The sequence below is a fragment of the Oreochromis niloticus genome, linkage group LG22, assembly GCF_001858045.2.
Source record: "Oreochromis niloticus isolate F11D_XX linkage group LG22, O_niloticus_UMD_NMBU, whole genome shotgun sequence".
Classification (NCBI taxonomy): Eukaryota; Metazoa; Chordata; class Actinopteri; order Cichliformes; family Cichlidae; genus Oreochromis; species Oreochromis niloticus.
The window spans coordinates 6,444,075-6,471,661 of NC_031985.2; the positions used below are offsets into that span (position 1 = coordinate 6,444,075).

General features: G+C 38.7%; 3 protein-coding genes across 7 annotated transcripts; 2 read left to right on the forward strand and 1 right to left on the reverse strand.

Moving 5' to 3' along the window:
• Positions 1 to 281: 281 nt before the first annotated feature.
• On the reverse strand, positions 282 to 5,794 carry ccdc106b (coiled-coil domain containing 106b). Its single transcript, XM_025902041.1, is given in 8 exon segments — positions 282 to 1,165; positions 2,456 to 2,491; positions 2,493 to 2,617; positions 2,958 to 3,173; positions 3,262 to 3,420; positions 3,508 to 3,699; positions 4,035 to 4,217; positions 5,548 to 5,794. Coding segments are annotated over 8 exon segments (1,107 nt in total). The 5' UTR covers positions 5,588 to 5,794; the 3' UTR covers positions 282 to 1,009.
• A 604-nt stretch (positions 5,795 to 6,398) lies between these two features.
• tmem238a (transmembrane protein 238a) lies at positions 6,399 to 10,435 on the forward strand. 3 transcript variants are annotated; one of them, XM_005457563.3, is made up of 4 exons: positions 6,401 to 6,535; positions 8,595 to 8,614; positions 8,847 to 9,004; positions 10,015 to 10,435. In XM_005457563.3, the coding sequence occupies exons 3-4, from the start codon at positions 8,854 to 8,856 to the stop codon at positions 10,182 to 10,184; spliced, it is 321 nt and encodes a 106-aa protein (XP_005457620.1). In that variant the 5' UTR covers positions 6,401 to 6,535; positions 8,595 to 8,614; positions 8,847 to 8,853; the 3' UTR covers positions 10,185 to 10,435. The 3 variants fall into 3 exon arrangements, with proteins under 3 accessions (XP_003452741.1, XP_005457620.1, XP_025758418.1); XM_025902633.1 differs by having other exon boundaries at positions 6,413 to 6,535; positions 8,541 to 8,614; XM_003452693.4 differs by lacking the exon at positions 8,595 to 8,614 and having other exon boundaries at positions 6,399 to 6,535.
• Positions 10,436 to 20,052: 9,617 nt separating this feature from the next.
• Positions 20,053 to 26,795, forward strand: LOC100697897 (recoverin). Of its 3 annotated transcripts, none has more exons than XM_025902222.1 (5): positions 20,053 to 20,208; positions 21,376 to 21,469; positions 23,614 to 24,192; positions 25,541 to 25,652; positions 25,976 to 26,795. In XM_025902222.1, the coding sequence occupies exons 3-5, from the start codon at positions 23,812 to 23,814 to the stop codon at positions 26,059 to 26,061; spliced, it is 579 nt and encodes a 192-aa protein (XP_025758007.1). In that variant the 5' UTR covers positions 20,053 to 20,208; positions 21,376 to 21,469; positions 23,614 to 23,811; the 3' UTR covers positions 26,062 to 26,795. The 3 variants fall into 3 exon arrangements, with proteins under 3 accessions (XP_025758007.1, XP_003452742.1, XP_025758008.1); XM_003452694.4 differs by lacking the exon at positions 21,376 to 21,469 and adding an exon at positions 22,512 to 22,671; XM_025902223.1 differs by lacking the exon at positions 21,376 to 21,469.
• Positions 26,796 to 27,587: the final 792 nt, after the last annotated feature.

The window sequence follows — 27,587 nt, forward strand, 5'->3', positions numbered from 1 at the left end:
TTTTTTTTTTTAGAAAACATCTTTTCAGCAAAACATTTCAGCCTAATTTGATTTCTTTAGCTCTTGATGACTTTGTTTGTAAAGCCTGAGTTCAGCACGTTGTCACTTTGTCAGCCTCATTACATCAAATGAGTCAGAGTGGCAGGCAGTGCCTGAGGCTCCTGGCAGGAGTACTGCATGTGTTCAATGCTTTTACTGTAAAGCAGAGTTAGTGTAAGTCACGGCTGAGCTCCTCACACTTCACACTGATCACATGTTATGATTCTAGAAAGAGGAAACAATACATGTAAGGTTATTTAATCTACTGCACAGTAATATATTTTACATCTGATGTTATCAGAATTGGAAAAAGAAAAAATTCACATTACCATCAGTACTTTCACATTTAACTTAAACAACTTTTGTATGAAATAGATTGATGAATAAAGTCTTTTTTTTAAATGAAACATCAAAAATCCATGTTCATCATTTCAGTGCACAAAGGAAAAATCAAACACTGAGCCAAAAATAAAGAAAATAAATATTTCTCTTATATAACAAAAATTCAAGGCACATTTACTCGAACTTCTGTCTCTTATACCTGCTCTATAAAATGTCTGCAGGCACTGATGAATCAGTCAGTTCCCTCTGAAATGAAAACTCCTCTCTGAGGGATTATAATTAACAACATATGTACTCTCTCTCTTTTTAATTCTTCAGTTAATCTTTGAGGTAAAGCAAAAAAAACAAAAAACAAACAAACTACTTCAGTCTTCAGTGTGAAACACTATCACAGTTCAGGAGTAAAAAACTACTCTCAACTGTAATAGCTGCACAAGAAAAAACAAACAAAAACAAGAAAAAACATAAATAAAGCAGTTCAATGAAAATAAATAAATAAGTCAGAATATGCCCTGTAATTTGGCATTTAATCTTCTCACATCCTATTATATATTCTGACTTTAAGAAAAATAAGAACAAAGTGCAGAAAACTCCACCAGCTGGTCCTTCTACCCGCCTCGCTCAGCTCTCAGTTTCTGAACCTGTAGGAGATGGGCAGCAGCTTGTGAGTCTTCTTCATGGTCTGGACTTTGGCGTGCGTCTCGTCATCCATCGTCTTGTAGCACCTCCGGGCGTAATCCAACAGCTTCTCCTTCGAGGCCTCAAACTCTCCGACCTCTGTCACCTGCAGGAACCGTTGGGACTGTTCACGGATTCTAAAATAATCTCAGTTTTATAATCAAAAAGAAGCTCTGTGCAATTATTCCTCTCAAGTTTTCTTATTTTTAGGGAATCCTACATCCAAATCCAAATCCAGTTTATTTATATAGCACGTTTAAAAACAAAAAGTTTGCCCAAAGTGCTGTACAGAAACACAGGGTAAAACACAAAATACAACCACTGACACTCACATAAAACATAATAAAACACATAAAAACCATATCAACTCAAGCCAGTCTGAACGCTATCGAAAAAAGGTGTGTTTTCAAAAGCATTTTAAAAAACAGGAAACGAAGATGCCCGTCTAATATTTAAAGGCAGCATATTCCAAAGTTTTGGGGCCATAACTGAAAAGGCTCGTTCTCCTCTACGTTTAAGCCTTGATTTTGGGACAACCAACAGCAGCTGGTCAGCTGATCTGAGGGTCCGTGAAGGAATATAAGGCTGAAGTAACTCGGAAAGGTATGGGAGAGCAAGACCATTAAGGCATTTATAAACCAGTGTTAGGACTTTGAAATTAATTCTGTGACGAACAGGAAGCCAATGAAGAGAAGACAGGATAGGTGTTACATGTTCATGGCTGTGGGTACCAGTTAAGAGGCGGGCAGCAGCATTTTGAATGAGCTGAAGACGAGCAAGAGATCGTTGGCTGACTCCAAAAAACAGTGCATTACAGTAGTCAAGCCGTGTTGAAATAAAGGCATGTATTACCTTCTCCATGTCACGTCTTGACAAAACTGGCTTCAGCTTAGCTATTTGCCTCAGCTGGAAAAAGCTTTTTTGCAACACCGAACTAATATGTTTGTCCAATTTAAAATCTGAGTCCATAATGACTCCCAAGTTTGTCACATGCTACTTGATATAAGATCCTAGCCAACCACAATTTACAAGCAGGCTGCATGAAATATTATTAGGTCTAAATACAATCACCTCCATTTTACTCTCATTGAAACTCAAAAAGTTCAGAGCCATCCAAGCTTTGATATCTTCATGTAAATCTACATGTAAAGAATTATTTCAAAACTAGAAACTTTAATGGAAACGTCCCCTTGAGTCTGAGCTCTGAACTTGGAAAGTGTGAAAAACTTAGGGAGAATCATTGGAGTTCCTTAAAATGTAGACTTTAAAAAAGAAATAGTGGAAATTCACAGATACAACACAGATCAATACAGACCGCAAATTATTAATTTTTTTTCTTCAAATTACTTAGTTGAAAGAACAGCTTCATAAAACAGGAAATCAGAGGAGTCATCACCTTCTCTGGAGCCACCAGCAGCAGCTCAGCGATGGGGGGAGGTGGAGGCCATGGTGTTTCGGTCGACTCCGTGGATCTGGAAGGCTCTGGACATGCTCCTCACCCGCTGGTAGGTGGACAGGATCTTCTTGTAACGGATCAAAACCCCGTCTGGGTCTTTAACTGATGGAAGGAACATAAAATGCTGAGTGAAGTAAGTGTGTCACAGACAGGAGGCTGAGGCTCCAGCACAGTGTTGTTGTAGTGTTTTGTTTCCTGCTGATTCAGAATGGCGAGTTTCTAATAACGACTTCTTAGCTGGGGTTAGAAGTGCAAGTCGAGCCCATATTATGTATTTGAGAACATGAGGGGGTTTGGATAAGAATGTTTTTGGGATTAAAAACAGAGTTCTGGATTTTAACATGACTTTTGCTTTTTAAACTTTTCACATCAGAACAAAAACAGGATTCATGTGAATTATAAAGTTATATTTACATCATGTCTTCTGTCACATGACTCTCACCTCTCTGTCGTTCCCTCCCGTGTGTGATCCTGAAGACCCTCCTCATCTTCATCCTTGGCTCTCCACAGACCCGCCCTCTGCCCTTCTTCCTAATCCCCTTCTCTACTGAAGAGTCCACATCTTCCTCCTCCTCCTCTTCTTCTTCCTCTTCCTCCACATACTCGTCCTCGGTGTAGTATTTGTCTTCTTCCACGTGAAACTCCTGCTTGGTTACAGCTAAAAAAAAACCCCAACAAAACAAAAACATGAGAAAAAGACTTATCTACTTTAAAGTTAAGCATTTAGAACATATTCATTTACATACATGTGTCAGCATCTTCCTCACCAGCGTTGCGGCGGCTCCGAGATCCTGATCCCTGGATGCGTTTGAGGGTCATCCCGGACCTGGTGGTCATGGGGGATGGAGGAGAAGGAGAGCTGGCAGGCTGGACCTTCACACCACGCTGGGCGTCCCCGCTCCACTCTATAATTAGGAAAACACACGTTTATAAAATCAAATGCTTTTTTAGTTCTGAAAACTTTAAATGGGGTGAGACTCAACGAGCCTGACCCTCAGGACTCCTCATGCTGACGATGAAACGGTCCAGCTGGCAGCGCAGGAAGTTGCGTTCCTCCTCGAGCTCCTCGATGCGCTTCTGCAGCCAGGCGTTCTTCTCCAGAGCGACGTAGAGGTGAGCGCGCAGGTTAGAGATCAGGATGAAGGTGCTGTACTGAGAGTGAGGAGGCTCCTGGACCACTGGCTCTGCAGGAGGATGTCGAGGATGGAAAAGACGGGACAGAATGAACATAAAATAAAATAAAAAACATAGAAGTTGAGAGTTTATAAATATTTATTATACCAGGAAGCCAAAAACTGTCACCAATGTAGCAAAGATATAAACAGCATATTCAAAGAAAAATACGTTTTTGTCTACATGTTTTTGGACAGTGACATGTTTGTAGTTTTGCTTCTGTAAACCAGCAGGTTTAAAATCAAACAATCAGGATGTGACTGAAGTCAATAATTTCAGTTTTAAATGAAAGAGTTTAACAAAAGCATCAACTGTTTGGGAGTTACAGATATTTTCACTGACATACCGTCCATCATCTGCTGGCCTTGGTTCAGGTGATAGGGAGGAGGTCGTTCTATATTCTCCTCCAGGGGAAAGGAGACCTCGTAGGCATTTAGATATAAACCACCTCCTCCCCCTCCTCCTCCTCCTCCTGCTGCTGCTGCTGATGATGCTGCAGCTGCTAATGATGACTGGGGCACGTAATGCTCTGACATGAAAAAAGAAAAGAGGAAAATGACATCAAGACTCTCAAAAAGAGTAACTAATAAATCTGAAGTCTGTGAAAAATGTTTCCATCTTGCCTTTAATAAATATTATCAGCACGAACATTTTAATAGGTTCGGTGATATTCCACACAAGTGTGTGTCTGTCTGTCTACCATCTACTGTTTCATACACAAACATTAAGTTCACACTGGAGGCCTTAGTGCTTATTTTAATTATTTAGCTGTGTGTGCATTAATTTTTATGGCCAACCTCAGATGTAAAAAAATAAATCATACACAGAAATATCTGATTTCTGGGACACATAACTTTGCTGTGGCTCTGGGCTACACCGTGGACAGGTCACAAGTCTCACACAGACACTTACATTCACACCTATGGCCAATTTAGAATCACCAATTAACCAAACCCCATTAACTACATGTCTTTGAACGTGCAGTCAAATATATATTCACGATTATTGTTATTATTGGGCCACAGTAGTAATAAGTCTCTGGTTTCAACGTTTCAAAGGTTGTGATTTATTTAGGAAATGCTCTTAATTAAAAAGTCATTTTTATTTTTGCTTCATAACTTTTGCACTGTCCACTTCCTGCTGTGACAAAACAAATTTCCCACATGTGGGACTAATAAAGGTTATCTTATCTTATCTTATATAGATTATTAAATTCAGTTTTTCCAAATCCCGAGTCAAAGCATAATACAAAAATCAGTAGCAGTGACTCAGTTTTGCTGTAATTGCTAAAGCTAAAGCTTTTCCCTTTAGCTTTACTAGCTTAACGTCCTACCCAAGCTCAAAGACATGATGTTTATAAAAATATATATATAATAATATGAAACAAAATAACGAAGCGAAAGTTTACATTTTAAAAAGAGGCTCTTATGGTTGACGAATGCAGATTAATTACTGCTTATCAGTCGCTTGTTAAGGTTAATAAACCTACAACTCACCGAGGTTACTCGCATAGCCTGGTAGCCCACTTACGCTTCAGAAAAACGGAGTGAATGCCCAAAGAGTGAAATGAAAAGAAGAAAGCAGAGCATCAATAAAACAGTCATTACAAAAAACTAGCAAACAAACAAGAACCGTGTATTGTCAGGGCACAGAAGGGCAGCCAGCACTGCTTCTCAGGAATGTTTGTGTTCAGGTTTTAGCGGTGTTAAAGCTACAGGTGAGTCCACTTTTCATTCTTTTATCATGTGCAGGGAAGAAAAAGAAAGAGTGCGTTTGGAGAAGGTGTAAAAGTTTAAATGTCTGACTCCTGGAGCTCGTACGCCGTGCTGTGGGCAGGTGGATGCCCCGCATGTTGTTACCTGGTGGGCTTGCATCCTCTCTGCTGGTGGAAGGATTCATGGCTGAGAGGTCTGCCGGGCAGCAGCTACAGAGCGGTAATAAACCGGGTGTTTGGATAAACCTGTTATTATTTGTCTCCAGTAGTTCTGTGCGCAGTTATACTTGAGTAATATGACCTGAAACCAGCCACACCTGCGGCCCTACAGCCCGCCTCGCACACTCCCTGTAGCAATTACCTGATTATACTGGCGGGAACAGGTGTACCACGCGCAGATTTAGTTGTTTCACACATGCGCAGAGGGGCGGTGTTTTTTTGTTTTTTTTTAAATTTTTTTTACTCCCTAAAACAGCGGTCCCCAACCCCCGGGCCTGGGACCGGTACCGGGCCGCGAGAGTTGAGGCTCAGCCGTGAAATGTATGGTTTTCAGGGTTTTTATCGGTTTTCAGCGTTATTTTGTTATCGTTTTTATCGTTAACTCGGTTTTCCTGGGTCTTTTCACGTGTGTTATGAATAAATCTTCTTTTTTTCGATACCGGCACTAGTTTTATTTTGTTGTATTTATCCGCGACACCTTATTGCCGGTCCGTGAAAATATTGTCGGGCATAAACCGGTCCGTGGCGCAAAAAAGGTTGGGGACCGCTGCCCTAAAATATTTCCATTCAAATTAAAAGAAATATCTAAAAAGTGTTTAAAGGACCCTTATTATTCTTTATTAAGGGACTCAATAAAAACACTGACATTAAATAAATACAGTGAAACGATAACAATAAAAAGTGCGTTTTAAAAATGAATTTCTTTGCGTTTATGAAGCTGTAAAACACCAGGAAGCAAAGGAAAAGAAAAAGAAGAAGAGGGTAAAATCCAGACCGGAAACGTTTCACCAGAAGGGCGTGGTAGCTGCAGGTGAGTAAGAGCGCAGATCAAGGCGGAAGTGAAGAACACGGTGGAGAGAACAAACCGTCTACTGAGGCGTTGTTTTTTATAACTTAACGGACAACAGCAGCACGTGAGTCAAAGTTTATGTGTGAAAGAAAGTCTTTAAATTAACTTTAGTTCATAATCCGGCTGACCTAACCGCTAAAATAAGCTCCCCGCACTGCTGGCAGGTCCTCTCCAAAGTAAAGAAAAAAACCGTGAAAATTAATGAACGGCATCAAATACAGATTTTACGGATTTAGCGTTGAACACAGAACACGAACGTAATTTTTATGGATCAATTTGTAAAATTTACTTTGGAAATGTCTTTGAAGCCAAAAATCATACGCCAGGTAAATCTGATTCTTTAAAAATTATTCGTGAGCGCAAAACCAGGCATGATTTACTGTTTTGTTTGCCTGAGTCCACCTGTATGAGTTCACACAGAGGTTCTGTCTGATATCCGGATGCTTTTCTGGCTTTTGTTTGGGAAAGTAACCTCTTTAAATGTGCAACTCTTAATTTATTAATTAGAGCTTATATTTTAATAGGTCTGATGTATTATTTGTTTATTAGCAAGATTTTTGCTCAAGGACTGTAACTTAAAAAAAACAACAGCACTATTACTTTTTTTTAGCTTTACAAAACCGAGGTTCATGAGTCGTTGCTTATGTCTTTACAGTTGTGTTCTCCTGGTACAAACCAGGCAGAAACAGCTCTGGGTCTAGTTGACCGCTTGCAAAAAGATTGAATCCTCCTGTCAAACACAGTGAAGCCGTACTCCTTTGTGTACAGTGTACTCTTTACCGGCTTCAGTTAGTTCAAAATGCAGCTGTTTGTCTGCGTTACAACTGTGAGGTACTATGGTCTACTTTGTTGTTTTTAATATGTGCTATATAAATAAATTTTGGTTTGATTTGATATGTTTGGTATAGTCTTATAAGGGTCTCACACAGGCAGCTTTCACATAAATCAACCCTCTTATGATGAGCAGGCAATTCAAATTTGGGATAAGAAGCCGATAACATTACAGTGTTTCCATAGTCTTAAGAAATTAAACATGTAAAGTTTTGTATTTTATTACATTTGCCGATCTTAGATTACTTTACAGATGCTCACACAATCAGCGACTAACACAGTAACCTTGTGGTTCCTCTTAAGGCTTTTGGTTCAGTAACACATGGAGCATCTATGGAAGCTGCAGGTTGCCATTGGAGACGTGAATCTTCTTACCTCCAGAACTTAAACTGCCCCTGACTGGGATCATCTTAAAACTAAACTGAGACAGTTTTTAAAGCATACTCAGTCACGAATCTTGTATGACCTGCTGCTTCTGGTTCTGTGGTACATTATTATACTGCAGCTACTGTCGTCTTTCTGCCTGAAAGACACTGTTCTAGTAGAGATTTTGAAAAGTTTCAGGTCCCTACTGTCGCTAGCTTTCTAATAAAAAGGAAAATAGTTGGGTTTTTTTGTTTGTTTTTTTGGAAATCCTCTTTAGAAGGCTATCTTAAAATGTAATTATCTAGTTAACCACTTGAGCTAGAGCCTTCATATTATCTGGTACTCTATGATTATGAATGCTCAGGAGTGGTGTTCAGTTTAACACAGAACCACTGAGGCTCAAAATCCCTAAAATATTTGAATGTCTCATCTCTGCCAGCAGGTCAAAAAGACACGTCTTCATCCAAGTTCAGTGTGGTATGTGGTATTCCCGGGTATTACAGAATGTGCTAAATCAAATGAACTTTTCTAGAAAGAGAAAGTTTGCTTTAGTAAACATCCAAAATCTGTGACGATGCTCATCTCATTTTCCCAGAATATGTTTACAACAGATCATCATCAGAGTTGCAGGCTTTTGAACTGAGCACTGATAACAAGCTGGATGGTCTCTCTCCCCTGTAATGTTTTATGTATATATGTATGTAGATGTTTGTATGATATTGATGTTTTAAAAGTCCAAACATTGCAAACGAGCTTAGGCTTTGAATGCTGTCAGAGTTCATGAAACGTACGCGTCCCTATAAACCTGACAGGAGTTACCTGTGCTGACATTAACCAGTTATAATGTGTTTGTCTGTGATGTGTTTCCACAGTCTGTATATGAGTTAAACTAAGAGCTGATTTCCAATCTTGTTTTGACATTTCAGATTCTAGGCCTCTGCCCCAGGTATTTAGCTTTAATCTAAACTCTGATCAGAATGTAAATGTCTGAATTCTGTGTATTTACAACATTTAATTTAAACATTTAATATGTTTAATTTTGTCAGTGTTAACGTGAATCATTCTTCCACTAGTACATGTGGAAGCATCAGTCTAACACTAACTGATCCTGTAGCAGGTTTAGTTCACCTGTGGTTCTGTCAGATTGTAACAGTCTTTTCTCTCCTCCTCCCTCCCAGCTCCATAATGGGCGGATATACTGGGTTGTCCCACTGTAAACTGGCTCTGGCCTTTGCCGTGTTTATGGATGTAGTGGGTGGAGCCGCTCTGCTGGTGGGGGTCTTCGCCAATCTGAAGATCCAAGACAGGGACTTTGGAGATGTGTTGGTCTACTCTGGTATGCTTGTGTGGCTTAATCAAAAGCACAAGTGGGTTGACATTAAACAGAAGTGACGAGTCAAATGGAGCCTGAATTAATGTAGACTCACAGTCATAGCAGCATATACATTAATTCACAAGCAGAGGAAGGAATTTTACACATCTCTGTGAACTTTAAAGCATCAAAATTAGCTCTCTGCAAAAGTTATTATAACTTCAGGTACTCTGTGAATGGCTGTCTGCATATTTGTAGCTATACACCAGCACACACACACACACACACACACCTCCTCTGCACCCGCTAGCTAAAAAGCTAGTACTCTGACAATGGTGCCAAACAGGGAGCTGATACTGGAGGCAGACAATTTCAAGAGAGGCGGAAGGCTGAACCGAGAGAGACAGCCATGTCTCCATTTACCTTCAGGGAACAGACAAAATGTGATTCTCTGAGCCAAATCTCAAAGTGATGGAGCTTCAAAAGCAGATTTCTCACAGCAGTGAAAATAGTCGAGTCAGCTGTTTTCAGAATAACTGCAAAGTTTATTTGCAGATTCTTTCCTGGCTGGAAGCTGGGCTGTAACATCCACCCATCCACTCATGCATCCATCGAAATGTGCAAGCAAACTGCATATATGACGCCAGTGATGTAATTACCATTTCCTGGTGATTGGTGATTTTGTCCAGCTGGTTGAAAGCATCCAAACTAAAATGTAAATATCAGTTACCTTTATGATATTTTGATAGAACTGCAACAAAATAGATGAGGAGATAAAATGTTACACAAAAACATGAGAAAACTTGTGGGGGGGAAATCAGCTATTACAGAAAAAGTCTTAAGATTTTTAAAGTAAATAAAATAATTAAAATGACACATGAGCTACATCTTTTTTATTATTTTTATTAAGGAGATCATCTTTGCTTCTTTCTCAAAACTAGATCATAAAATGGGCCGGGGTTGTAATTTCTCTGTTTAGATGAATTTCCATGACCTAGTAATAAATAAATGATGAATCCGTGTCCTCCGCTCAGGAGCCCTGTTTTTACTCGTGTCTCTGGCCGGATGGGTGTTGTGGTACAGCGGAAACATCGAGGGCCTGTCACTTGCAGATGACAAGAAGCAGGGACACATCAGCTACGCCGTCGACCGCATCGCCCGAACCCTCAGCCGCAAGATACGCTCGCACAGATACCACAGCTGAGCAGGAAGTCCCTTTCATTTTAAAAGCCTTTTGATGGTGTTCAGTGTTAATGAAAAACAGATGCTGAATCAAACTGTGTGTGAAAGTGTTACAGACCTCTCCAAAGATTTCAGTGTTACAAAGCTGAACTGTTTGCCTTATTATGACCAGTATTCTTCTTGTTTATATATGTCATCTGACTGTTGTTTAACAGAGCAGTGGTGTCTCATTGGATTTCAATAAAAAAAAAGCACTTTTTATAATTATGAAAATGTGTTTTTTGTTTTATTTGATTATCAAGTTAATTTAAAACTGACTTAAATATTTTATTTGAAACTAAAAATGCAACAAAAATAAATGTCATGTTAATATAAATACAGCAATCTGTCAATAGAGACACAACAGTAGGCTACAGCAGGACAGGTGCTACATGCGTTATGTCATTAAATGGCCTATTAATGCAATTTTATATATGTTACAATATAGCAGTTGTTAGAATTCACTATTGTATTTATTCATGGCTTTACATATATATTATATAGAGAACAATACAAGGCTAATACACATACAAACCCCTGTGCATATGTTAGAACTGTTTACAATTAAAATGACTTTTCAGTTGGACAACATAATGAAGAGGAAATAAAGTTGTAATGAGGTTACAAACAGGAAAGTAGTAAAACAAAGCATAACAGAGCAATGCACAGAAATATCTAAAGTCATACCATATTGTAATATATATTAAATATTATAATATATATTAAGCATTTTACTCAGTGGTGTTTCACTGAGGTTTTGACCTCCCCTGTGTCATAATCATACATTCAATAAAGGCTCTCTACTGCCCTCTACTGGTGAGCTGTGGGACTTAGAACAACAACAATTTCCATCTATAGTCTTTACAGTAGAAGAAGCTTATGGGAGTGACTTGTAAGATAAAATCATTTTGAATTTTTAATTTAGATTTAGAAAAAAAATCAAACTAAGAGTTTCTAAAGTTTTATTTTTTTTTTCTTTGTACAACCACAAATGCAAAAAAAGTATAGAAAACAGAAGGCAGTCATTTCCAGATCCTGTACCCCATATCTTATACACAGTAAAACAAAGAAAACAAATGAAATGGTTAAACTGAGAATTATAAGAACAAAATAAAGTCATCTTGAATTTAATGGGTCAGTGTCGTGTTTGCTGCCGTGGAGCTTCCTGTCTTCTTTCTCGCTGTTTGGAAGAGGAATGTTATCCCACTGTTATCTGATGGAGCTGCTCAACAATCTTAGGTTTTCTTTGTTGTATTTTTCATTTCATGATGATCCAAATCTTCAGTTTTTAGTTGATGAAAGGTCTGAACTCCATGCAGCCAGTTTAACTTCCAGCCACATGTTGCTCTAAAACTTGAATATACCTTTCAGCATTCATGGTGCTGGAAGCTGCTGATTGTATAGGCAGTAATGAGCCTCCATACCATCAGAGTTGCAGGCTTTTTAATTGAGCATCTTACTACCAAACAGTTTTCTACTTTTCCTCAGATTAGCTTTAGTCCAAAAACAAACAAAACCATGCAGCTTTTTATCCATGTTAGAGCTTTAACCTGCACCTGTGGACGGCACAGTGAACTGTGACCTTTACAGAAGGTGATTTCTGGAATTGTTCCTGAGCTCGCGGGCATTCCTAAATGTTTTGGGGATATTATTTGCTGCAGTTGATGATATATTCAAAATCTTCAGAATTTTATGTTGAGGAACATTATATTGAAGCTGTTCCAGAATTTGTAGATGCAAACACCTTTTCAGTTTCAGTGTTTTAGTTAACCTTAACGTCCTCCGTTGAAACATTAACAGATCACTAAGATAGTAGATAGACTGGGTTTGATCTAAAACAATGCTGTATGATATCTCATAAACAAACTATATAATTTCCACTGCTTTATTAAAAAATACAGAACAGCTACTGTTCTTTTTTTATAACATCTAGATTTCCATCTTCAGGACTCAGTTACTATGTATATGTATGAGGGCGCATGGGAGAGAATTACTTCACCTTTACTGGTCTCTGCTGGTGCAAAGTGGGAATTACAACATCAGCAAACATTCAGTAAAGAACACAGTTAGCAGCATTAGTTATTCTAAAGCTAGTGAGTGGAATATGCCTAATAATAATGAATCAAACTCTAGTACAGTGTTTGGCAATGTTTCACAATTCAATATGTGAGTAATATTACTGTGGTATGTACCATCACCCAGCCCCCAAACCTGTCACAAAATATACATTATAACCATGACCTTGAGGACAACCTTAAAAAAGCTTTCAGCTTTCAATCCGGAGATCAGAATCTTCTTTACCTGCCGTGCAGCTTGGCCCAAGCTGAGGAATGAACTCCACCCAAGCTCACAATTACAGCAGCCCCCATAAAAAGCAAAGAAGAAACTAAAGACGGGAACTGATTCAGAAGCTTGTTTCCTTATCTGGCTCACCTCTAACCTTGCTGCAGAAAATGGCAGACGTGTCTCCTCAAGTAATAGATTACTCACTGGCTGCAGTCCCAGTAGCAAGTGATTAGATCAATTACAGAGTCTGTAGAGCAGCAGATCAGACAGGCCAGTGACTGACCAATTACTAGTCAGTGCTTCCTTAGAAGGTGGACGCCACATTTAGATGTTTAAAACCAGAGCAATCACAGAAATAGTTCAAGTTGTAGATAATAATAAATAGAAACTCAACATTTTATAAACGTGAAAGCTTGTTTCCTACAGGCCAAGCTGAAGAAAGTAATTAAAAAAAAAAAAACTTTTCTTGTGTTTGCATAAGATAACTTGTTCCCACAGGATTTTAAAAAGCTCCATGTGGTGTCAATCCTATTTTTATTTTTTTTGGGTGGAGTGCTAAATTATCAGCTAATGCTAGCAAGCTTGATCAAATGGACTCTACAGGTAACATTACTTTAATCTGTAAGTTTAAAACATTAAACAGATGTACGAGACTAGTAGATGAGGATGCTGCCCCAACTAACTGTTGCTCGCAGGGTTGCTATTTGTCAGATATCCCATCCATGACCCAAACAGCAGAAACATGATTGAGAAGTCCAGTTCAGTGACTCCAGATAGTAGAAGTGACACCGACTGGCTCTAACTCCAGGAAGCAGGTGGATGACACCATCCATACAGTTTTTATAAATGGGCAAACTATCCATAGATAGTATCCATGCGTTTTAATTCTGTAAAGTTGGGCACTTTAACACAGGCTACAGGGGTCGACTCATTTTGTGTGCTAGCCTCAAGTGGACATTGGAGGAACTGCAGATATTTGCACTTGAGTGTTGGAAACCCAGACAGTGCTGAAGAGTTGGTTACTGACATCAGTTAAATTCATATTTTCTTTGTACAAAAATAACTCATTCCCAAAATTAAAATAAATAAATTTTAAAAAGCAGCTGAGACTTGTGGTTTTAGAACTAAATATAATTCTAAATATTAGTTTTCATAAAATTTACATCAGTTCTATCCAAGAAATCCATTCTAAAATAAAGAAATCTGATTCTTCTCTTTATTAAGCTTATTAGGATCCAGCTCCAGTCGGGTTCTGTTAAGACTATCTAATAAATGATCTGTTTTAGATTGAGTCTGACATGTTTTCTTAGGAAATTTGCTGCGCCTGGCCTGGGTTGGCCTTAGGCTGTATGCTAAGCCCCTGACAGGTGGTAAATCAAGTGGATTAAATTTGGACTACAGCTTGAGAATTGTTTGACCCCACTTTAACCTGACGCACTTATGGTTTGAAATCACTGCTGGCCTTCAGGTCATCTGCTACAATAGCAATCATGAACATCGAAAGTTCGCAGCTCGACCTCAGTGTTCCTCTACAGCTCAGCATGTCCAGTAAAGTCACTCCACTGTCAGTCTCCTATCCTGAATAACCTTACTGGTTTCTCTGTGTGAGGACAGCATTCCCTGCAGACAGTGATTATACAGCTAATAATTGGATCATGACGCAGCGAGGACGTTTTCACTGGTCTTGTTCTCACTACCTGCAGCAGTAGCAAATAACCATGAAGCATGATGTTTTAGAGTCAGACAAGACTTTATGGGGGACGGACGGATGGATGGATACATGCATACATATTCTGTCTCTTATCTGGAGCTGGGTCGCAGGGCCAGCAGCCTAAGTACAGAAGCCCAGACCTCCCTCTACCTGGCCACCTCCTCCATCTGCTCCAGAAAAAACTCACAGAGGCAGCAAGCCGAGGGATATTATTATACCCACCAAAGCCTGCTGCCTATTGTTACGACCCGGCTCTGCTAGGCGACAAGGGCTGTAACATAAATGAGTCCAGAGACAGGAGGGTTACATAAAAAGAAAAACATAAGGTTTATTAACACAACTGAAAACCGTTAGTGAAACTCACTAGGCAGTGGGGTGCTTTAAACGAACATAACAAACAGCTCATATATTCAAATAACACTAATATAACACTAATCATCTAATGACAATCACCTAAACATCTCACAGGTGGCTACTCCAAAACAAAGGCTCAAAAGGGCAGCAGTACAAAGGCAAAGGCGGGGGGACAATCTGCACAGTCTATTCATAGTTCCATGTCCCAATCACTTCATAATAAAGACTCCTCATTTTATACTCTCAGGTAATTGCAGGCAGCTGTGTCATTGGTCTGTCGTACTCAAGGCTCCTGCAGCAGCCAATGGTGTGAGTGGTCTGGCACACTCTGATCTGCATGAAGTTGGAGCGGTCATAGGTCCAGACCAGCCAATCCCCCGTGAGTCCCGGAACACTTTGATTTCCATAGAGGAAGGCGGGGCCACCTGAGGCCAGAGGCCGTAACACCTATCACCAGGAGCAACTCCAGACTGAGACAGAGTCTAGCTCAGGAGACCTCCAGGAGGTTCCTGAGCCCAAGCCATGTGTTGATGTACCTCTCAACCTCACGCACTCACTGCTTCCCCACCAGAGAGATGACGTTCCATGTCCCAATCACTAGTCTCAGTAGCTGTGGATCGGTCCCTGGTGGACCGATCCAGCAGCTGCTGGAAAATAAATATAGTTCTGTGCATTATGGCCAAACATCTCCACTTTGGACTCATCTGTCCATTGGCTTCTCTTGACAGTTCTTCTAAACTAGCCATACTTTTTAGTCTTTCTGTAAAGCCATGATGTAGCTAAGATAAACCATGCTAACTGAGGCCTGCACAGTCTGACATGTAGAGATTACATTTCTTTTGCTGTTTCTCTGATAATGCCCTGCCTGCCTTGCTGGGACAGTCACTCCTTGGGAACTGCTTTGAATGTTTTGGACTTCAGCTGGTTTGGAAATGGTGTAATAGCCCGTCCTATATTGACGGGCAGCAACAATTGCAGACATGAGATCAGTGCTTTTGTATTTTTCCTTGGCTTTATGTTAATACACACAAATGCTCCAGACCGGCAAACTACCAAACCTTTTTTAAAAAAAAATAGAAATTCTTACAATTGCTTATGATCAGTGAATCAAATGTACCTAATTATCTGGCTGCTACTTACCCCCTTACTTACTATGGAAACAGTAAGGGTGTAGGTAGTTTATTATGGCACCAAACACATGAAAGTAGTATGATTGCATTGTAGGTTTAGTTTAGGTTTTTTTTCTATAATATTTTTCAATATTAACAATAGATTAAATTGCAGTGTTTCATTTCCAAGTGACCTGGAACTCTAACGGCACTCTGGGAGTATTGATTTGGTCCTATGTGCTTAGACCAAATCAATACTTCATCCTTTTAATGAACATGATTAGATATATTGGCACACAGCACTTTTTACATGCTAGTGGGAATAACAGAGCTTTTTTAAATGTATCTTTTTATACAGCTCTCTATTTTGGGTCAACAAAGCTGACCAACTGACCAAACAATCCAATGACATGGATCAATTTTAGGAAGACAACAAAACAAGAGGTTTGGCTGAACTAAAGGGAATAGATGCTTTTACAATTATCAATAAACTCGTATTTATTTTTTTTATAATGCTGCTCAATTTATGTGATATCTGTATGCTAACACTCAACATTACATTTGCTTCACCCAGTCTAAAGTAACTGCACAAGAGCATTAGTCCCGCCTCCTCACACGGTCCGTATCCTCAGTCATTTGGCCGACTGTTCATCTGACCTCCCTTACCTCCTTCGACTAGTACCCACACTGAAGCCATGATATCAATTAGGATGTCTAGATTAAATATTCTTTTTCTAAGAACAGATTCCCCAAGGTCAAGCCAAAGAGCTTTGATAAAACCTCTCAGCTATGTTCAGGTAACCCTAGATTTTCCATTCCCTTTATTAACTCTCTGTCTGCTTTGCATTGCTGCCAAATCCTCCTTACGCTGCCTAACATCACCACCTCCACCGCTTCTCTCAGGCTCTCCTTCTGTTGCTCCATCTTAATCCCCCCCTCCTTACAATCAAAGGATTCCCTTTCTTAGAACTCAATCTTGTAGGTTAAAGGTGAGACAGTGACAGGGAAAGGCTTGTCCCAAGAACCAAGGGACAAAAACAGCTAATCCAATAAATCCTGATGGGAATATCCTTGTTCTTAAAAAAGGCAAGATGATTGGGAATGAGGTCCAATAAAGCAAGAATTAAAAAGGGGGGTCTAAAATATGTGTTGGATGGTCAGAAACCCAGAAGAATGAAAAATATAGTAGTCATAGATAATTGTTACCTTCAGTGAGAGAAGAATTGCAAAAGGGAACTAAATTGATGCTGTAATTTCTCTAATAAAAATGGAAAATGTCAAAAATAAATCCAAAACAAAACAAAATCCAAATCAAAAATGTTCTCCTCCTTTAATCAGTGGTTCATGCATTATCGGGATGCCAACAGAGCAAATTCCCAAAAATCAAAAAAATAGTATAAAAGTGTAAATTTAGCTATCCCAGACTTAAATTCTTGTTCTGTGGTTGGAAAGTGTTTGTCTCTTTATGGAACTCATTACCCCGCCTGCCACCTTTTTGGAGCTTTGTTAGTTGGTATTCTTGTAAAATCATATAGCAGCAGGCAAATTGGAAGATGATGATAAATGAGTGGTTAAAGTGAAAAAAAGCCGATAAAGCATCAGTAAGTTTAAAGGGAGAATGTGCTGAATAGTTGAAAGTCTTGACCAACGTCATGGTGGGCTTCAAAAAGACAGCTGTGCATTAGTTACCTTGGCCATGAATGTTTTTAGGGTAAAGAAAATTAGATTCTCCTCATTTACAAGTATCTTTGGGGTTTAAATGCTAATGTGCTTACTGATAATATTCCATTTTTAAAAGAGAGACAAAATCAATGAAAGCTATGCTAGTCTAAAAATTGGTTGTGCCGATTAGCAAGAAACAAATAAAAGGTCAGCATCTCCCAAAAGCCACTCTGATGTTTGGACTTAAGATACTGATGAGTGGCCGACGCTCCACACACTTGTCCCAAACCTCACTGATCATGTCAACTTGTCTTGTTGATGACGGCCTGGTTTTGTATCATGTTGTCAAAGCGAATCACCAGTAACAACATGTCAAATCTGAAGTGACATAGAGGCCTGAAGAATTCAGACTCAGCATCCCATGGACTGCTGGTAGATTCATTTCTGGATCTGTACACAACAAAATCCAAAGACTCTTGTACACTTTGATGTCTTTCCGGGTTACCCACTTCCAATTGTCCTTGTAAGTCTGCTTCCTCTCCAGGTTAGCCAAGTTTACCACTCTGGTTTTGATGGACTCTGTCAAGAACTGTTTAAAGCAGGATGTGATGTCATCAGTCCAGGATACGGCATATTTTGTAGTTTTCTGATATTATTCTGATGACATTCTCAGCTGAAAGCCTAACTTCATTCTCATGCAGGGAGAAGTTCCCATTCTTTGACTTGAATGTGACAGCAACCTTCATATGGCCATTGACCTCATCAGTGAATTCCTCCTCATCAGCCATTTCTCAGTCTGGATTATATTCTGTGTCGTCTTCAGCTTCTGATACTTCCTCCTTTAATCCATCCTCACTGTCAGTTTTCTGGCCTCTATCCTCCTCACAAGTGTAGTGATCAAATATGTCATAAAGAGTAACACTTATGGTATATTGACCTGCCTTGGTGCTGCCACACAGTGACTTGTGAGCAAGGCTTCAAAAAAGCATCATACACCAAAGCTACAAGAAACGTTCAATGCTATTGAAATGATGTTGCAACTGTTTGTCAGAACTGCCAACGCAGGAGCTGTTCCTGTGGAGGAGAGGATTGACTGGGCAAAGGATCCGATAGTGGTTGGTGTGTGTGTGTGTGTGTGTGTGTGTGTGTGTGTGTGTGTGTGTGTGTGTGTGTGCACATGCATTTTGTGTATGGAGATGTCCCTGAACTCACATAAGTTGTCTCCCCCATTCGTTTCTAATGACTGGTCATTTTGGACTGGAAACACAAAGAGGGTACAAATGTTGAATAAAATACACAAAACTGTATGCAGACTAATACAAATTAATTTGTGTGTCGAAATCCTATTTGTAAACAAAGTCATCGAATCTTAGGTCAGTCAAACTTTCAAATCGGTCGAATATGAGGGATAATATCACCAAGGTGTCATTTCTTGTTTTCACTTTCTAAAAAACTTAAATATTTATCTGTGGCTTGCTAAACTATACTGAAACAGTAATACATTTTATAGAACTCGTAGTGATTTTAGCTTCCTAACATTAGCCTGCATTAGCTGATTTTTATTCCAGCACTATTCAAGTCAGACTAAATCTGAACAAGTTCAAAGGTTGTTTTTTTTTGTTTGTTGCTGCAGGAAGTTATTTATTCTTGAAAGCTGACATTGCATGTCTTCTTCATCCTCTCTGGCAGAGCTCTGCTATGTGTCCAGTGGCAAAATCCAAAGATCCGTGGAGCTGTGGTTAATGATGCCAAGAGGAGGGCAGGATGATGAAGTTAGGCCTCAGCACGTCAGCACAGGATTTAAGATGTTTTACTTCTATAGAAGAGACATCAGCTGTTTGCCAAGAGAGAGCTTACGGTACATGGCTCTAAGTTTGTCCTGCATTAGAAAATCAGTACAGCTCCGCCTGACAGAAAAGCAGTGGGTGGAGAGGATTTCTGCAGGTAGCTACTTATGTCATCTTAATCAGGTAGAACAGAGACATCGCCATCAACAAGTCAACATCACAGTTGCTGTTGTTGATGATGATGATTACATAACAGAGTTCAGTTTCTGAGTTTAGAGTAGGAACTAAAAACAATCAGAGCCTTGTGGCAAAATAAATGAGTAAAAATATTAAAGTCATTAATTTGAGAATGCAATGCAGAAACACTGAATAGAGTAAAGGGGCCTTTCTAAACCAGTATACCTGTGATACATTGAACACAATTCTTTATGAAGTCTTAGTCACACACACTCAGAGACCCACTGGGGTCCCAGTGGTTGGGTAGTGATTGCTGGCTGTCGCTAGGAGAATCTGGTTGCACAGAGTGTTGTACTGAATAGCTCTATGTGATTCCTTTGATTGCTAACAGATTGCCTCAATATTCTGTGTATTGCCTCAAAGACACCAGCTTGTCTGCAAACACTTGCCAAATTCTCAAAAGTGGCATTGAAAGTTGAAAAAGCGTGACACAAATTGAAAATGACAATATTCACATTCAACATGTTTCAATAAGAGAAACTTTTACTTTGAAGGTGAACATTTCCACCTTTCAGGTTTCACTACCTCTTGGAAAGCAGTTGAGCAGTTTGTCTGGTTGTTTGCAGAGAAGTTGGCATCTTCCATACAAAGTATGGGCAGCCTAGCTGATTCATGAGCAATCAAAGCAAACGCAAAACACGTTTTGGGTGTAGTACAGCACAATATACTGCTTTGCAATCAGTTTCACCCACCAACTGCTATTCAGCAACCGTTCCAACAAACTGAAGAATACACCTTTTTCCTTCCCAGTAATTGCTTGCAGATGGTTGTTGACAGTCTATAGGCCCCTGTTACTGGGGTCTAGCATTAGCATGGTAGCTTGGACGTTAGCACTGTCATCACTCATCATTATGAGCCCAGGTAGGATGTGAGATGGAGTGTGTTTGAATGCACTGAAAGACAGAATGCGTTCCCTGTGCCCTCCTAGTTTGTCTCAGAGATTGAGTTTATAAAATGATGTAACTGTACATGATGTGACTTTTGTAATTCTCATCACTTATGTGTGGGCAGTACAAATATCAGACAAGATAAAAGAAAAATCTAGACGCACGAAATTAAAAGTGTGGCGTGTCACACAGGTTGTGACCTTTCAGTGGGGTTCAGACAGTTGCTTTCCCATCATGCTTTTCTGTATTGATAGAGACTGAGGTTGGTTCAGTGCAGGTGCACTCTGTTGGATGTTGACGGGTTTCTGTGTAGACTGGTTGACAGTGGAGCAGATGGTGGATCAGTGAACACTCACTTTAAGTGTATTTAAATCCCCCGCTGAATGCAGCAGATATATCCTCCACCTGCTGCCTGCCAACTGGATTTAAACTGCTAAATCTTGGCCTGCCTAAAGGTCCAAGGTAGATTTGGAAACAGCTTCCTTTAACTTTGTCACTTCACTTGATCGGGTTTATTTTTACAGCAGACAAAACCTGCAGTGCGCTTGCAATGCTTCAGCGCCTAGATCAGTCAGCTGAGTTGATTTGCTCTGTAGGCTGTAGATAGAAACAAGCCTGTCCTGTTACTTTTAGGCATAACATTTTACAGCAGTGGCAATAATTAAGCTTTTATATAGACAATGATAATTCAAAATTAAATTAAATCGGATTACTAAAACATAAGTCGAATTACTTGATTCAGATTGATTCATAATGAATGATAAAAATCTCACACCAGAATAACAGAGGCTCTGGGGTTTTTTTATACTTAAAATATATGTGTTTATTTTTGCCACTGCTTTATGAGATGATGCTAAGTTTCAGAGGCTGTGTTATTATTCTATTAGTTCACAAATAGTTTTGACTGTTTCTATACACAGACTGTATATAAAGAAGGAGTATAACCACTGCGATACCTCCTACTACCTGAACTGCGCATTTTGTAGCCTCAGTTTAAGAGTTTTGGATTCTTTTAGGAGCCAGAAGTTGCTAACAGTTAAAAGCACTGCCCACCAAAGTATTTGTCAGATTTAAATGGAAGGAAGGCAGTATGAATCTACTGGACTTCACCTTGGCTCATTCAAGTCTTTTTTCCCTAAAGGCCTAAACATCACACATCAGGGCGAGAAGCTCAGTTCTGTAACTAAAGAACTGCCTGTGCCAGTACTCCTGTCAGTTAGAGAAACCCCACATAGGTAAGGCATAAAAACTATCCTCCCTGTACAGTTGTGATAATAAGGAAATTATCTCTACTGACCAAATCCATTTTTGTACCAGACTGTTCATTTTTTGGATAAATTTGGGCATTTGAGCATGGGAGTCTGTGTGGATTGACTCTCTAGTGCAGCCAGCCTCAAGTGAAGCAGATTTTATGATACATAATCAAAGTAACTGCAGCCAAAATTAGTGAAGCTAAAATATAATTACCTTAGTTTTATTTCTCTCTCTCTCTCTGAACACCCAAAATAAAGAAACCCCAATTATACAATCCAGAACAGGATTTTAAAGAAAATCTTTCTGAAAATAACAGATGACATAAACCTGTCATGGTACACAGGAATGTTGGATGGCACTGATGTTACAATGCAATATCTGGAAACACTGTGCATTCTTATGGATGTTACTTTGATATCTCCCACTAAAGAGACCATAAGAGTGCTCACTACCAGTTGGAAAAACCTGCTCAAGAGTGTCTCAAACAAAATGGCAAGCCCAAAACATTTACCCAGTCCTCAAAGTCTTGAGATCACAGTCGGATTGAGCATGCATGGGATACAAGGAACAAACAAAGTCCTCGATTGACCCCACAGCCAAAAAAAAAAAGCCCAGAGGATTCACTGCCAAAGTCAGACTGCCAAACACAACAGGATGCTCTCATGCGTCCTGTTGCAAGCATCAGGTGGAGCTATTTTAATGTGGCTTCTCATTGTAAACGTCCTTACAGGCTCTGTTTTCATGTCAAAAGGTGTCACAATGACAATGACAGACTGACCAGATCTGCAACAAAGTGCAAAATATTCAGAAAAATGACACAAAATTACAACCTGATCAGAGTAAAGCTATATATCTGCCAAACAAAAGAAATGAGAATACATTAATAGTGCTTTGAGCCTTTTGTTCAGTCTTGATAATGAACAAAAATACTCTTGTTGAGTATAAATATCAATGAAAGTTATTTGTGAGAAACATAAAAAGTTCTTGTGAGTGATGCCACCTCTTGACTATCTCAAAAAAAAGGGAAGCAGCAGCTCAGGAAGCTCAGGGGTTCACATGGGTGCTGATGTGGCTCCGCCTCAGCGTGATCCAGATTAATTATCCATCAGTGGAGGTTGATTTCCTCAGCTACTCACAGACAGAGCATCACTGTTTGTCCTGGACTCCCCAGCTGATCACACAGGTAGGAGACAGAGCTGAGCAACACTGGCAAGATACATTCTGATTATAAGGAGTGTGAAAACACTAAGAATACTGTTAGATTTGTTACTTTATGGCATCTTAATCAGCTGTTGCTCAACTCAATTTAATGAGCAATAGTTTTTTATTTCTTAATGGTCAAATTCAAGTTTTTTGACTTGAAACTGAAACTTTTCTTTGTTTTAGTTTCTTTGTTTTACAGCTCGCAAGAGACATTTACCCAGAACTGAATTTTTAAAAATATATTAAGAGAATTTTTGTCCTATTCACTTCTGTTTATCACAGACAAATTCATTAATTTTATTAAAATAATCACTTGCACAATTGTTTTGGTATTTTATAATTTGCACGAAAACAACATTTTTGTTTCCATGTAATGATGTTGGATCTAGTTATTATATCAAACAAGAGTCTTCCAGTCGTAGAGGTACAAATGTTCACTACAAGCTTAGCTGCAGGCTGACTTTTGAAAATTACCAAAAGTCCAGTGTGAATATTTAAAGCTATTGATCGATTGTCACTTATAGATGCGATCACTCATGTGAAGATACATTCATGGTCCATTTCAGTTTTTGTTCAACATCGGTAATAAAAATGTAAACTTGTAGCACAGCATTTTGGCCCTTAAAGTAACAGATAGATAAGACTCCTAAGTATGGATGAAGCTCATTATAGAAACTTACCGGGACTAAATAACTCTCAGTACAAGGTGCACTCATGAGCCAAGACCATGTCTATTTGAGTCCTCAGTTGCAACCTGGCTTGGTGCTTATTTTAAGAGATCAACAGGGTAGAGACTTGCACACTTCGATGTCGATGAGCAAGGACTTTACTTTTGACCTGAAATGAACCTTGTCACCTATTGCTGGAAGTACAGATGGTTGAGTGGCTTAAAGAGCTTACCATACGGCTGTTCTTTTCACAGCTTTTGCGTCGGTGGGCTGAATAGCAGGCGAGGACAGGATCAAGAGGGCTGCCACCATACCTCTGGAATAGTTACCCCTTTGACAAAGCAGAGGAGGTAACTTCTTAGGTTAAAGTTGGGTTATAATTGCCCTAGAAGAGCCAGGGGCCACAGATTCACTCTCAAATAAAGCTCTAAAACATCACCAAAACACCAGCAATGGGAAATAGCAAAAGCGGAGCTGTGTCCAAAGAGATCCTGGAGGATCTGAAGCTCAACACCAAGTTCTCAGAGACTGAGATTGTCCAGTGGTATGAAAACTTCAAGAAGCAGTGTCCAAATGGTCGCATCACAAAAGAGGAGTTTCAGACAATCTACAGCAAGTTCTTTCCAGAAAGTGATGCCAATACATATGCTCAACATGTCTTCCGCTCCTTTGACACAAATGATGATGGCACTCTGGACTTCAAGGAGTACATCATTGCCCTCCACATGACATCAACAGGAAAGACCACCAGGAAACTCGAATGGGCCTTCTCGCTGTTTGATGTGGACAAGAATGGATACATCACCAAGTCAGAGGTGACGGAAATCTGCACGGTGAGTGAAAGGGTGGCGATGAAGTGCCGAATCACTGCTTTTCCTTTAGCTTTGGCTTCTAGATGTTTGTACAGTGTTTACAGAAACAGGTGCATTCACAAGAACAAAGTTAGACAAACGCATTATCTGCATAGAAGATGATGTTAGACTGTCTTGAACTACATGTGCAACCTGTAAAATACCAAAACAGGCCACTATAGTTGAAATTAAGACTCCAAATATGCTTAAATTCTGAGCTTAAACGTGGGTTTATATTTTCATTTTCTTATATATGATCATAAATAAAAAGGAATTTATTAATGCTGATAAATAGATTGCATTTAACTTAACCCTAAGGAAATAAACATAATCTTGCAAACTTTTAGACAAATGTTGAAATGTCTATAGGTAATATGTCACAACTTAGCCTCAGTTTTCCACATATTCGTTTTTTTACTCTTAGTAAGTGAAATGTTCTAATTTTAATACATTTCAAAGAAGTATGACAGTATGTTAGATATTAAACTTTGAATAGCAAATGAAGTATAACGGAAACAAATGTGTCATTGGCAGACAGGATGATTTCAGACAGTGTCTGAACTTGTTTGATGTCATAAAACCTTGCAAAAATAAAGCACATTGAGGCAATATCTGATATGATCTGGTGCTATAAATGTATAAATAATATAATAATAATAAGTAAAATTAAACCGAAATAATTTGAATGGAATTGAAAATTAATCAGTTTTATCTACCACCCAGTGTTTTGCACTGAGAGAAAGCTGGAAACTTTCATCAATAAGCATCATAATTATTTGTTGACAGTATGCAGACAAATATAAAAAGGAACTTATAATTATATAAAGCCAATACCTCCTCACTTTAGTTTTTTGTGCTCACAGTAGTGCTCGTCCTCCCTGATATGCAACAAAATTATTCGGTTTACATTTGGAAAAATAAAATTTTGCAGTATTTAACAAAATCATATATTCTTAAGACAGGCAGCTGAGGAGTATTACTGTGCTGTGTAGTATAAATGTATCTTTATATTGCTTGGAAACCTTATTAGAGCAGCCACATTTCATTCTTAAAGATTAGAATTCATATATTCACTAAATAAAGCCAGAGAGGCCGAATGAGCTGGTTGGTTAATCCGTAGAATCACACAGTTTGTTGCTGTTTTTGTTTGCGAGGCAGCTCATCAGCTCATAGATGTGACAAAGAGGTTCAGATTAAAGGAGGATTTGGGTGCAATTGCTCCGTTTCCCTCTGCAGCCATGAAAATAGATTTTACTGTATACAGCTGTAGCTCACACAAGTGAAATCTTTCCTCTCTTTTCACCAAATTTTCTTATTTTTCCCTTAACAGGCCATTTTTAAGCTGATTCCCAAAGAAGAGATGGAAAAGTTGCCTGAAGATGAAAACACAGCTGAGAAGAGGGCGGATAAACTCTGGAAATATTTTGACAAGGGTGAAAACGGTAAGAAATAGTGAAGATGTATATGGACATTGTATAAGGACAGATAAGTAGATTACACTTGCAATAGTGTTCAGCTCTAAACCAATGAAAACACTGGTTTAGAAGTAAATCCCTGAGGAATGTGACAAATCTGAGGTTAGGCTACTGGACTGTAATAGTATCAAAGTAAATGACATTCCTCAATTACACAGTTTGTAATTGCAATGCCTTTTAAGTGTATCTATGTTTAATGTCCATCTTTGAAGACTTACTTTTAGTTTTTGATATTACTCCAAATAAACGTAACAAATAAACTATAATAAACTTGTTTTTTCTCTTTGCAGACCGAATTGCAGAAGGAGAGTTCATCCAGGGAGTTTTGGATAATGACGATGCTCTTCGCTTGATTCAGTACTCACCTTTAAAGTAGCTGTTCAGACATTTTCACTGTATATTTCTCCAGTTCTGTCACTGTCTTGTTGTTTGTCCACTTTACCTGACAGCACTTTCCCAAAACATGAACACATTGCAGGTGTGATGATAATGCCCAGTTGGTCTAATTTAAACAATGACACAGAACCTCTTGAGTGGTTTTATAACATTTATTGTATACCCATATGTGCTGTCTAAGTTATTTACAGTGCATAAAATGTTGAGGATAAAAATGAGACGAACTGTGAGCATTTCAAATTTCAAAGTATCACAAGTATGTGTCTACCATACAAACAACATCCCCTCTTAAACTTGTGAACAAACTTTTACAGTATGTAAATAAAATGTCCATCTTCTGATCGTTTCTTCCACATTTAGAAACTAAGTAACTATTTAGTTTGAATTTCTTAAGAAGATGAAAGCTACAAAGCATCATTCAGAGTAGCCAACATTATTACTACCACAAGTTATGTTCTACCTCCTTTTCTAACCAAACCAACATATGGCCCACGGTGTAACCACAGTAAATGCAGGAGGTTTCCATTATCTTGGTCTAATTTCATGTCTTTTACATTCTTTATCGTATCCATATGTCACAGTCTTAAATGTTCAATGTCATAGTTAAGTGGTGAATAAGGAGAATAGACTTGTTATTGTAAGACAACATGTGAAATCAAGTCTTGATCCTGTACAATACACTGAATAAAACAACATGTTGGAATTGTAATAAAATGTAATTGTTAAGAGTCTTTCTTTTATGTCGATGTAAATCTAATCTAAAAACTGTGATTTCTTCTTAAAATTAAGAAATTAACAAAATAACAAAAACATTAACTGGAAAATGGCTTCTGTAACATTTAAAAAATAATAATTTTAGTACACAAACATGCACACGTTTAGATTTTGATTGACTGATGCATGCCACCTAATTCAAGTTTACATTTTTTTGTTCAAGTCTGCATTTTGGTCCTTTTTGCCACATCATAACAAATTTACTCTCTGAAAAGGATTTGGCTTTCCAGTATACACATCTGTAGTTAGAGTCATAATGATGTAACTCCACTGCTGATGATCCACAGCTAAGTATGCAGTACTTGCACAAAATGTCAAGACAAAGTTAATAAAGCAACCATGACAATATTGCAGTCCTTTTTTCTTTATTACAGCATGCTCTAAATGAGGAAAAAATGTCAATCTGTAGTTGTTGAAGTATTCCACTGCTATTTACATCCGTAGCTGCACAGTTTTGTGTCAAAAACAGGAAATGTGCTGAAGTAAGTGGCAACTAAATTTCTTGTTAATGACTGTGTCTCTTTATTATTACATCCTTTCCCATTTATCTTCTCCCATATATTTTTTTGATGACTCAAAACTTAATAATGCATTATCTGTAACTGTCCTACTAAAAAAATAAGAACTACATTTGAAAAATCAAAAACCCTAAAAAGCAAACCAAAAAACCCAAACTATTTATAGTATAATCCTTGTATCCCGCTGTGAATAGTTCAGATTTAACAAATCCCT